The 11,674-nt window shown below is 45.0% G+C and overlaps 2 protein-coding genes across 3 annotated transcripts in view; one reads left to right on the top strand and one right to left on the bottom strand.

Moving 5' to 3' along the window:
• Positions 1 to 8,392, bottom strand: part of aplf (aprataxin and PNKP like factor) — a 41,113-nt gene extending 32,721 nt beyond the window's left edge. For both annotated transcript variants that reach the window (XM_061231327.1, XM_061231328.1), the window contains exons 1-2: positions 7,689 to 8,392; positions 1,776 to 1,847 (exon numbers count right to left, since the gene is read on the bottom strand). In XM_061231327.1, the coding sequence (XP_061087311.1) occupies positions 1,776 to 1,847; positions 7,689 to 7,781 (165 nt within the window). In that variant the 5' untranslated portion in view covers positions 7,782 to 8,392. The remainder of the gene's footprint in view (positions 1 to 1,775; positions 1,848 to 7,688) is intronic.
• Positions 7,679 to 10,742, top strand: LOC133112764 (F-box only protein 48). The gene is made up of 3 exons (XM_061222910.1): positions 7,679 to 8,887; positions 9,639 to 9,966; positions 10,364 to 10,742. The coding sequence occupies exons 2-3, from the start codon at positions 9,667 to 9,669 to the stop codon at positions 10,523 to 10,525; spliced, it is 462 nt and encodes a 153-aa protein (XP_061078894.1). The 5' UTR covers positions 7,679 to 8,887; positions 9,639 to 9,666; the 3' UTR covers positions 10,526 to 10,742.
• Positions 10,743 to 11,674: the final 932 nt, after the last annotated feature.

The raw sequence follows: 11,674 nt of genomic DNA, 5'->3' as shown, positions 1-11,674 counted from the left end.
ATTCTACCCAGAGGCAGGAGATAATTGGAGACTTTGCTCTCTGTCGTGATGAATTATTCTTCAGCCACAGTGGCAGCCAAATGTCTTGGGACTCAGGAAATCAGTAGTGCTCCAGCGTGGATGCTTTGGGTTCGAAAATTCATACCCTAGAATGACATTTGAAAGTAGACAAAGATGAAGGGTTGAGGACTGTGTTCTTGTCTCATAAGTTAGGCTTGTTTGTTAAGCCCTTATGGGCGACTGCGACCTGCACGTTACCTCTCCCTTAACGGACGGATGCGAGAGAGGGTTGTATTTCATCGTGAGCGTTTTTCAAGACACACGACCGTTGAAATGCATTGTGATTCCCTGGCCCTTCTGTAGGTTTTACTACAGGGTGCCTTAGTCCATAATGGGTTAATTAGCACTCGCACAAATAACTTGCTGGAAATACTTTCATAGATATTAAAATGCTTGAAATTCATCTTCCCACACAAGACGATGAACTTTTTAAAAGGTGGTGGGGAAACTAATTCAAAACTAAAGACCTTTTACACTTGGCTGATTGACAAGGCTCATTAGTAAGGAGTCAAAACGCGGGGTGGAACATCATTTTACAATTTTCGATAAAACAGACGGAGGTCTACGTGACTGATCTATCTACGTGAGGGATGGTAAAATGCACGTCTGGGACAGGGCGAATGAATATCCTGAATGGTGCACGGTTTCTCAGATCTGGTTATATTTGCACTGGCATCCTGACCTGGTGTAGAGAATGATATGAGCTGGGTGGCTCTGTTCTCCTTGTCTAAACAATGCTGGTTTATTGTACTCAGGGACCCTTTTCTGTTTGGATTTTCTGACAAACATAAGCTCCCCAGCAAAATAATACATGGCAACAGTCCTCTGTGTGTTTTCTGTGTGTCTGTCTTCAAATCCAAATTGATGCTTCTCATTCACGCATCCACACACACTCACACACCAACGGTGATTGGCTGCCATGCAAGGCACCAGCTCGTCAGGAGCATTTGGGGGTTAGGAGGTGTCTTGCTCAGGGACACTTCGACACAGCCCGGGCGGGGGATCGAACCGGCGCCCTTCCGATTGCCAGACAACTGCTCTTACTGCCTGAGCCAATGAGACGACTGCTCTTACTGCCTGAGCCAATGAGACGACTGCTCTTACCGCCTGAGCCAATGAGACGACTGCTCTTACCGCCTGAGCCAATGAGACGGCTGCTCTTACCGCCTGAGCCAATGAGACAACTGCTCTTACCGCCTGAGCCAATGAGACAACTGCTCTTACCGCCTGAGCCAATGAGACAACTGCTCTTACCGCCTGAGCCAATGAGACAACTGCTCTTACCGCCTGAGCCAATGAGACGACTGCTCTTACCGCCTGAGCCAATGAGACCACTGCTCTTACCGCCTGAGCCAATGAGACGACTGCTCTTACCGCCTGAGCCAATGAGACAACTGCTCTCACCGCTTGAGCCAATGAGACAACTGCTCTTACCGCCTGAGCCAATGTCGCCCCTAGATGGGTGAAAACTTAACAGTTTCAGAGAACTACAAATGCGTGTACTTCTCTCCATGATCATGTAATAAAGCTGGACCAAGACTGAAGTGTGCGTCGTGAATTATTCTGAACTGAGGTGTTTCCTTGTGTGCGAAAACCGGCACAGGAGTCCAACCGAAAGGTCTCAGTTCACAGGACGGGATAAAAGGATGGGAGAGACAGACAAGAAATAACAAAATGAGACATTAAAAAAACACAACCGACCAAGGGGCACTTACAGGTTTAATGCGCAGCTGGCCGTCGGTGATGTCCAGTAGACCATGATGTCTGGAGACCCGTTTATCGCTGACCTGAAACAGCACAAGAGACTGTGAGATTAGGCTGTGTGAGCCACACTGTGAAGATAGGCTCTGTCTGTAGCCACACAGTGAAGTTTAGGCTCTGTCTGTAGACACACAGTGAAGTTAGGCCCTGTCTGTAGCCACACGGTGAAGTTTAGGCTCTGTCTGTAGCCACACGGCAAAGTTAGGCCCTGTCTGTAGACACACTGTGAAGATAGGCTCTGTCTGTAGCCACACGGTGAAGATAGGCTCTGTCTGTAGCCACACTGTGAAGTTTAGGCTCTGTCTGTAGACACACAGTGAAGTTAGGCCCTGTCTGTAGCCACACGGTGAAGTTTAGGCTCTGTCTGTAGCCACACGGCAAAGTTAGGCCCTGTCTGTAGACACACTGTGAAGATAGGCTCTGTCTGTAGCCACACGGTGAAGATAGGCTCTGTCTGTAGCCACATGGTGAAGTTTAGGCTCTGTCTGTAGACACACGGTGAAGTTAGGCCCTGTCTGTAGCCACACGGTGAAGTTTAGGCTCTGTCTGTAGCCACACTGCGAAGTTAGGCCCTGTCTGTACCCACACGGTGAAGATAGGCTCTGTCTGTAGCCACACGGTGAGGTTAGGCCTGTCTGTAGACACACAGTGAAGATAGGCTCTGTCTGTAGACACACGGTGAAGATAGGCTCTGTCTGTAGACACACGGTGAAGATAGGCCCTGTCTGTAGCCACACAGTGAAGATAGGCTCTGTCTGTAGACACACGGTGAGGTTAGGCCTGTCTGTAGCCACACAGCAAAGTTAGGCCCTGTCTGTAGACACACAGTGAAGATAGGCTCTGTCTGTAGACACACAGTGAGGTTAGGCCTGTCTGTAGACACACAGTGAGGTTAGGCCTGTCTGTAGACACACGGTGAGGTTAGGCCCTGTCTGTAGACACACAGTGAAGATAGGCCCTGTCTGTAGCCACACGGTGAAGATAGGCTCTGTCTGTAGCCACACAGTGAGGTTAGGCCTGTCTGTAGACACACGGTGAGGTTAGGCCTGTCTGTAGACACACAGTGAAGATAGGCTCTGTCTGTAGCCACACAGCAAAGTTAGGCCCTGTCTGTAGACACACAGTGAAGATGGGCTCTGTCTGTAGACACACGGTGAAGATAGGCTCTGTCTGTGGAGTCTGTAGCCCTCGAGCCAGGCGATAACACCGCTACACCTCATGAAAGCTAATCACCTGCTATCAGTAACCCGCATCGGCTGCAGGAGCAGAGAGGCAACAGGGAATCTCTGCTTTCTGACCCAACCAAAAGGAATACAGCCATACAGAGAAGGGGTACGATCTGCTTAAAGATGCTAGTCACCTAGCATCCACTGCATGAGCAGAGAGGCAGTTTAGGATCCACCCGCTCTCCCTCCCACGAAAGGGGGGGGATCTCTGCTTTCTGATCAGACCAAAAAAAACACAACCAAACAAAGAAGGGGTACAATTAGTTTAAAGAAGTTATATATGCTCTTATGTTAGCGTACGCTCTTATTCAGAACGACGTACAGAAGCTAGTTTTAGCATTTCAAAAGTGTTCAATCACCAAGAAGGCACAGAGGACCTTGGGCTGTTTCAGCTGGGGGAACAAAGTAAATAAAAGAACATTATTGTGAGCCATAATCACCCTAGCTCACACTCACTCTTAGGCAAGTGTGTGATTTTGAAAATACAGTTACAGTTAATCAAAGTAAAAGTATTAAGTATGAATCACGGAGGTGGAATAGACTCTTCGAGGTGAACGCTCGTGACCCGCTGCGGGAAACGAAGTGAATGGAAGTGACCTTCAGTCGCTTTCGTGGTCCTTTCAAAACCCCCGAACTTCAGAAGTGCAGCAGTGATGTCATTTCAACAGTGAGTCACTTTTATCAAGAGGTCAACATGGGGCTGCCAGTTAATTTGACAAAAAAACTGGGAAAACACGCACAGCAGGTCGGACAAAGTAACGGTAAGTTCCTGCCATTAATTTCCGTGGGTCGGACATTACGTTGTAAGGTCGGGGGCCACAAATCAGACCAGTACAAATACAAATCTGCCGACCCCAAGGCCCACAACATGCTTTCAGAGAGCCGACCAACCGATTCGGTCTCTCTCAGAAAGACTGCTAATCCATATTCTCAAAGGCGATTCCACAAGAAACAAAAAGAGGATGGGGATCAGTTACACTCTCAATATAAGATTTTATTACATTCTTGTCAACATCCCATCTGAGACTCGGAGCCGCCTGTCTGTGTCCATCTCAAAGTCCCTGCAGAGTGCCGGCAAATCCGACCGCCTGAAGAACCTCCGCGAATTCCGTGCCATCGCTTTACGGAACACCGCACCACCTGTGCTAGGATAAAGGGTTACCATGGCACCAGCTTTTCCCAACTGCACACGAGATTAGACGGAGTGCAGTCATGTTCGCCGTTGGCTATCGCGAGTCTTTTGAAACCTAAACAATCGATCTAATGGGTTGACAAAAGAGCCAGCTCAAGGTTATAGCCTATATGCATCCAGATTTCTTTTCTTTATGCTTTAAAACAATGGTTGCCAAACTCGGTCCTGGGGGATCCCAGTGTATACTAGTTTTTGTTCCAACTACAATTTCAATCCCAGAATTTGTACAAGCTCATATAGTTTAAGAGGGTAAATAATCCTTCTAACCACGATAAGCACGCAACTAATAAAAAAATAACAGCTTGTTAAAATTCTTGGATTGCATCTCTGCAGGGAGTTTGGGAACATCTGCTTTGGAGCCGGTCTAAAGCACTTTGGAGAAGCCTGGGAATTTTAGTCTGAAAACGACAGTATCACAGACACTGTTCTGTCATTACATTACATTACAGGCATGTAGCAGACGCTCTTATCCAGAGCGAGTGTACACTAAAGTGCAGATCGAACACAAGGACAAGTGGGAAGAGGACCCTAGAGGACAGTATGGTTCCGAGTCCATATAGATACAATCGGAACCCTGGAAGACTACATCAATTTATGAACTAGCATACCACAATTGGCAGCTAGAATACTCAGAGTACAACAATAGTTAGGCCTACCCACGCATCTTTTATTCATTTGTCACATATTCAAAGGTCCATACCATACCATACCATACCATACCATACCATACCATACCATACCACCCTGTACCCTTCTCGTGGCTAACTGCTGAAGCTAAGAAGCCATACCACACTGTACCCTTCTCATGGCTAACTACTGAAGCTACGCAGCCATACCACCCTGTACCCTTCTCATGTCAAAGTACTGAAGCCAAGCAGCCATACCACCCTGTACCCTTCTCAAGGCTAACTGCTGAAGCTACGCAGCCATACCACCGTGTACCCTTCTCATGTCAAAGTACTGAAGCCAAGCAGCCATACCACCCTGTACCCTTCTCATGGCTAACTGCTGAAGCTAAGCAGCAATACCACCCTCTACCCTTCTCGTGGCTATGAATATACAGGCCTAACACCTGCGTAGGTCAGTCTTGTTTTCGCAAGAGAAATCCTTTCCTCGTTTGCGTGCTACTTAAAAGACGCTGGCCCAAAGAAAAGTCTGTGAACGAGCTGAAAGAGAGTGCGTGAGACAGAGATTTAAACCTTTGGTCTCTCTCTCTCTCAACCTCTCCCTCCCTCTCTCTCTCTCTCGTCTCGCAGGAATATGCAGCAAGCACTTCCCTTTTTGCACAAGTGATGTCACCCTCAAGTAGAGCGTCTTCTACACTCTCTCTCTTCCCCTTCATTTAACGCCAAACCGAAAAGTGTCCCTGCACTGCTTTTACAGAGAAGCGGAGAGAGGTCCTTGGTCGCTCATATTAAGCACACAGCGGAGTTCCAGGCCGTGGGCCCGGGTGCCATTTTGATTATTCTGCAAGACTGCCCAAACACCTCTGGTGCCATTAACCGCACGCCCCTCTCCTCTGGGTGAAGGAGGATTTGGGATGTGAAAGAGGGTGGGGGGGGGGGGGGGGGTTTACCCACAGACTGGGAGCTGTCACCTGGAATAGCACGGAGCGGAGACAGCCTGTCACCATCGATCCAAAAAAATTACATAAATAAAAAGAGAGTCCCCCCCTCGTCCCCTAGCATTAAGCTGTCAAGCTGTGGAAGAGAAAGCCGGAGGGCCTGCGAGCTGCTCTGTCTAATTATAATGCGATTAATAATACCACAGAGGAAGAGTGCTGGAACTGAATGCCCGGCCACTTGGCATGACTAAAAAAAAAAAGGTCAAATATAATGATAAAATATGTGGTTCCTATGTTGCGTGTGCACGCAGACTGAGAGCACTGGTTTGGACACCACTCCTCCTTCAGCGTCTCCGTGGAAAAGGTGACGCACGTGTTAATCCGAGGCAGGCTGAGCTATGTGACTGGGACCCAGAAGGTTGGTGGTTCGAGTCCCAGTGTAGTTGCGATAAGATCAGCGCAGATGCCGGGCCCTTGAGGAAGGCCCTTAACCCCACATAACCCCCCCCCCCCGCTTAGTCTAATCAACTGTAAGTTGCTTAATTAGAGAGTATGGTGAATACAGCTATAAGGGACCGATTAGTGCCCACGGCTCGAGACTACTGGTCCTTAGCTCACAGGGCTGAAGGTATGCCTTGCTGTGAGGTCCAGACAAACCCCTGTTACACACACTGGCTGGTTGGAGCTGGGATGGAGGTTCCAAGTTTTTCCTTTTTTTTGGTTAATTCATGAAGCGGAGGACATGAGCTTCCAATGGATTCCGTGACGGGGGGTTGCTCATCTTACAGGAAAACTCATCTACGCAACAGAGAGACAGTGTGTGTGTGTGTGTGTGTGAGAGAGAGAGAGAGAGAGAGAGAGAGAGAGCAGGAGAGAGAGAGATCCCAGCTCGAGCTACTCCATAGGTCTACCCACTTGCCTACAAACATTATGCAGTCACTATATATGTCTATGCAGAGAAAGAAAGAATATTGTGGACTTTCACGTTTCATTACCACAGTTGCCCGATTCACCAAGACAGCTGTCAGCGAATGGCACTACATGTGTGGTAAACTGTCGCTCAGGAACTATTATTCTGTGACCTGTGAATGTAAACCTAAAAGAACAGCCAAGGCCTTGGCTTTGTGAGGTTCTATGTTAGAGTGACATCTGGAGGTTCAACACTGCTATAAGAAAATGAATTAAAAACCATAAATGCACATTTCATGGAAAAAATCACTTTATATGATGGAATATTCCCATAAATGCTCTGTACAGTGTAAGCTGAATACATTTACAGAAAACTAAATGAGCTAGCTTATGATCCGTCAGGCTAACTAAGTTCTGGGCATTCACTGTGATTATTATCCCTAATTGCTCAGCAATTCTACAAAGCACATTTCACATTAATGGCTATAACATATCAGAAACTGAATCAACTGTAATGTGCAGAGAGCTATTCACACCATGAACACTTCCAATAACACCAGTGCAACCTGACAAACACCAAGAAATGTGGGCGTAATAGGACTTTGCAGAAATTATAGAAATTATGTGATTTTTACAAGTGGTAAAGGACAGCAGGGTTTCGCAGTTGCCATGTCTCTCATCTGGAGCTTGTCTACTTAGAGTGATTGTGCTTTTGTGCAACATTGCTTGTGTTTTACAGGCACTAAGTCCCACGTGAATTCCGCTCAGGGTGCTCCAACAGACCAGACGTTTTACCGTTGTGTTTTGTGCGATAAATGGATACTTTATTACGTCATTTTCCACACTACCGTGTTGCGTCCAACGTCATGACCTGGCCTTATACGTAACGATTTGTCCTTTAATCTCGATTAAATGAGCTCACAACAGGGGGAAAGGCCATACTAGTAGTTGTCACTACTGACTAGTGGCTACTCACCCCAAGAAATGGACCTCTTCCGAGCGGTGTTTCTCCCTCGGGTAGTGGTATGGAAGTACCACCGTCCACAGACTCCAGTTCAAAACCGGACATACCGGTATATTCGTAGGGATTTGCGTTAAATTGTTGCTAGCTAATACGTTGATCGGCGACTGTGCAAATTATTTATCAGCTGCCAATAAACGGAAGATTATAGTATGCAACGTTATCGTTATCCAACCTTAAGTGGCCAATGCTAAATAGCAAAGAATCCTAACTTTTTATAGGGTTACCTAGCTAAGTTAGCTAGCTCGAGGAGTTTGCAGAGTGCTGTATACGTGCACAGTGCAAGTTAGACGTTTCCAAAGTCTCTGGTGTTCAAAAACGTTAAACAATGTAAGATATGCTTTGCGAGCATAACATTTACACTTAACGTCTTGTATTTAGCTAAGTAACTTTATATCTGTTTTCAGTGTGGCTAGCTAGATACGAGTTGGATAGCGAAGCTGCTAGCTGATAAAATAATTGAAAACGAATAACCAAGCCGTAGCGGATAATCCATGTCACTTTTCTTTATGATTGCTGGAATTAATTAATTAATTACCTTCAGTGCTGTTTAATAATAATATTTGTTAGATTGCCAGATTGAGCTAAATTAGCTTGGAAGTCATGTTGCAAGCTTCTGAACTATTCTATCTAGCTAGTACATCAATTTAAAGCGGGCAATGCGCAGTCAAACTATTTACATGTAATATGGATGAGAAATTGATGTTGTTCGCATCAACTGTTTTGCCATCCAACTGATATACTGATCAGTGGACCTTAAGCAGCGTCTGCGCAGTGTGCGCTACACTGATGTCCGTGAATTATATTAGGAACTTCCGGGAAAGCGGTGCTAGGCGCATGCGCCGTACTGTCATTGTTTTTGTGGTTGTGATATTTAGCTACGCCTGTCAGGGAAAAACAGTATTTTGTATGTGCATTATTATTACTTGACGTATTTTCTCAGATTATGTACAGTTATTTGCACTGGTAACTAAGGAAAGAAAGCCAAGGAAACCACAAAGTTGAGCCGGGCTCAATACTAAACTGCTAATCCACGGACGTACGGTTAAGCATTTCACGTCACACGTCTTTTACGTCATTGTCAACAAACAACTTTGAATCGAGACATTTAAATCCTCAGCTGTCAAAGGAAGTCCGCACCTTTGGAACCACAGGTAGCGTTTTTCTTGCTTTACTCGTGTAATAGTTACTAAGCCAGGTGGAGGTGCGATAATATTTCCAACTCAGAAAAGAAAAGTTTTCAAGAACAAAATCAATATAGTACGCACCCGTGTTATTTGTACCGACTAGCTGATGACAGCTGAGTGAGTTAGCCAGCCAGACTGACGTTAACTACCGTAGCTAGGCTAAAGCTAACGTTACGGTAGATTCGTTTGCTGACTAAAAAACGAATATTATTTGCTTAGCTACAGTTGGCTAATTATGATTCGTATGTTTGTTATGTAACGTTGATCACATTCGCATAACGTTAGCTTATCGTGAGCTCGCCACCAAGCTTTGGTTTCTGGTTATTCTGGCCATAAATTCACCCTAGATAGCTATCTGTTTGCCTATTAGTTAGCTCTGTCATAATGATTTGAGGTTATTGCAGTGTCATACTATCTTATTTTCACCTAATTCGAGATTGTGTTATTTTAGCCACCTATAATTTCACATTTCACATTGATTGTGCCACCGTTACTGTAAGTTACCTGACTTGGCATTCCATTGAAACTTGTTTGATCAGTCCGCAGGTAAGCTTGCAAGCTATATCAATTGAACTTATTCTATACCAAAATAAAGCTCACTATATCACGACGTAGTGTATACTGCAACCTGAAATGTATAGATGGATGTTTATGCATTGTGACAAACGGGTCTGTGTAAATCAATGTCTGTCATCTGACTTGTATCTTTTACTTGCAGAAGGGATCAACGAGTCGGGGCGCCGAGCATGCAGTATGTCTCCAAAAGGCGCCCGAACACCTATGATCTCTTTGAAGGAAGCTCCACCGTGATAGCCGTTGATGAAACATCTGGGCACAACTTTGCCGAGACACTGCCCACGGAAATGAGCGTGAACATTTTTAGCAAACTGGACATACAGAGTCTTTGCAGCGCTGCAGTCACATGCAAACTGTGGAACGACATTATCGAAAAGAGCGATTACCTGTGGAGGGATCACTGTCTGACCGTGCGAGCTGTCTGTCAGAAAGAGGTCGACAGTGACCGCGGAGACGGTTTCTCTTGGAAGGTGAGACGTAATATTGGGTTGTTAGGTTTATTTGTTTTTTCTGTTCGTTTGTTTGTTCATGGTCTGAGACTGAAACTAAAACTAAAGTAACCATCAAAAAGCATGATGGTAAATTCGAACACAGGGGGAAAAAAACACGTTGGTGGAACATTTGCTTCTAAAACTATGTAGAAAAATGACATTAATATAATTGCCACATCATTTGTTTTTGTTATTTTTTAATACAAAAAATGATAATATAGTGCTATTCTGTTCTCTGTAGTCGTGGCCACTAGATAGCGCTCTACTACCTTGGGTATTATAACCACGGAGGAATTAAACTGAAGTTTTTTTTTAGTTTTTTTTTTTACATTACTTATTTATTTATGTCGTTTATTTTCTTACTTTTTCCCCTCAGGTAACCCTAGAGCGCAATTATCGTAAAGGTTACGTGAAGAGAGCGTGGCTAAGCGGCAGATTTAGCTTCATTCACTGCGCGGAAGACATACCGGACTGGAGTATGTGTCCACTGGATGCCGAAACGTGGGGAGAAATTTTGGAAGCAGAGCTAGAGAGATAACGCAAATACTGCAGTGGGGAAACATTATGGACAAACACAAAAGCACTTACTGTTTTATTATTTTGTAATTTTATATATTTTAATGTTTAAATGAGACAACTACATACGTGGAAAGTGTGTATGTTTACGCCACAGAACTGTGTAAGAACTGCGGTTTACACTATGGTAACTTGGTAAACTTGGCATTAATCACAGTGATTAAACAGAATTAATCATGTATTGTCTGTCTGAGTCGCTTAATATTTCCAGTATTTTTTATGAAATGTGTTTGCAAATACTATGCATTTCCAGTACGCGGTGAGAATGCGGGAAAGCGTTGTCTTGTTTGTGCCGTACACTAGGGGTCAGATTAAAGCTAGACCGAGACGAAATGACATTTTGAATGGAGCTTCCTGGTCTGTGTCTGCGTAACATCACGCCCCGCCAAGGATATGCTAGGTTAAGTTTCGGTTACTAACTACTGAGATGTCAATCAATTAAATGTTAACAACTCCATTAGTTGTTAGCGGCCTGTAGCGTAGTGGTTAGGGCACATGACTGGGACCCGCAAGGTCGGCGGTTCCCCGGTGTAGCCACAATAAGATCCGCATAGCTGTTGGGCCCCTAGTCAAATCAACTGTACGTCGCTCTGGATAAGAGCGTCTGCCAAATGCCATTCATGTAATTAGTTAATGTCAGTTAACCTATTGGAATTATAAATGTTAATGGTTGACTAATTATAAGTATATATATATGCATGTGACTATTAGTTAGTAGCTAACAAATACATTAACTCATGATAAGTTGCTTAATTAATACATTTGTACGTCAATTAATTCATGTTGACAACTACGTGAGTTAATGCCAGTTCATGTGCCTTATTGTAACGTGAGTGTAGCTTTAAAAGTGTCGCTTTTTTTTTTTTGCAAGACAGCTGTTAATCTATTGATATTTCAGCCGCCTGCTGTTAAATCCTCTGAAACGCACACACACTGCTATGACTCAGCGGCGGCCAGCTCTCGCCCTGTTCCACAACACCCCGGTGTGTAGGAGCCACCCCTCCCTTCTGTGTGGTTGTGCATCTTAGTCACATCCACCATCCGCTCGGACCGCTCTCTGCGTCAGGTCAGATGCTGAGTGAACACTGGATATACTTACGTCGTCTCTGGG

The sequence above is a fragment of the Conger conger genome, chromosome 2 (assembly GCF_963514075.1).
Source record: "Conger conger chromosome 2, fConCon1.1, whole genome shotgun sequence".
Classification (NCBI taxonomy): domain Eukaryota; kingdom Metazoa; phylum Chordata; class Actinopteri; order Anguilliformes; family Congridae; genus Conger; species Conger conger.
The sequence above is the reverse complement of the archived record's forward strand: the minus strand, read 5'-3'. Positions and strand labels throughout refer to the sequence as shown.

Excerpts from the sequence above, each read along its gene's own strand:
- LOC133112764 (XM_061222910.1), top strand. The coding sequence starts at position 9,667 with ATGCAGTATGTCTCCAAAAGGCGCCCGAACACCTATGATCTCTTTGAA. Across the intron at positions 9,967-10,363 it reads GAGACGGTTTCTCTTGGAAG|GTAACCCTAGAGCGCAATTA; the intron begins GTGAGACGTAAT and ends TTTTCCCCTCAG.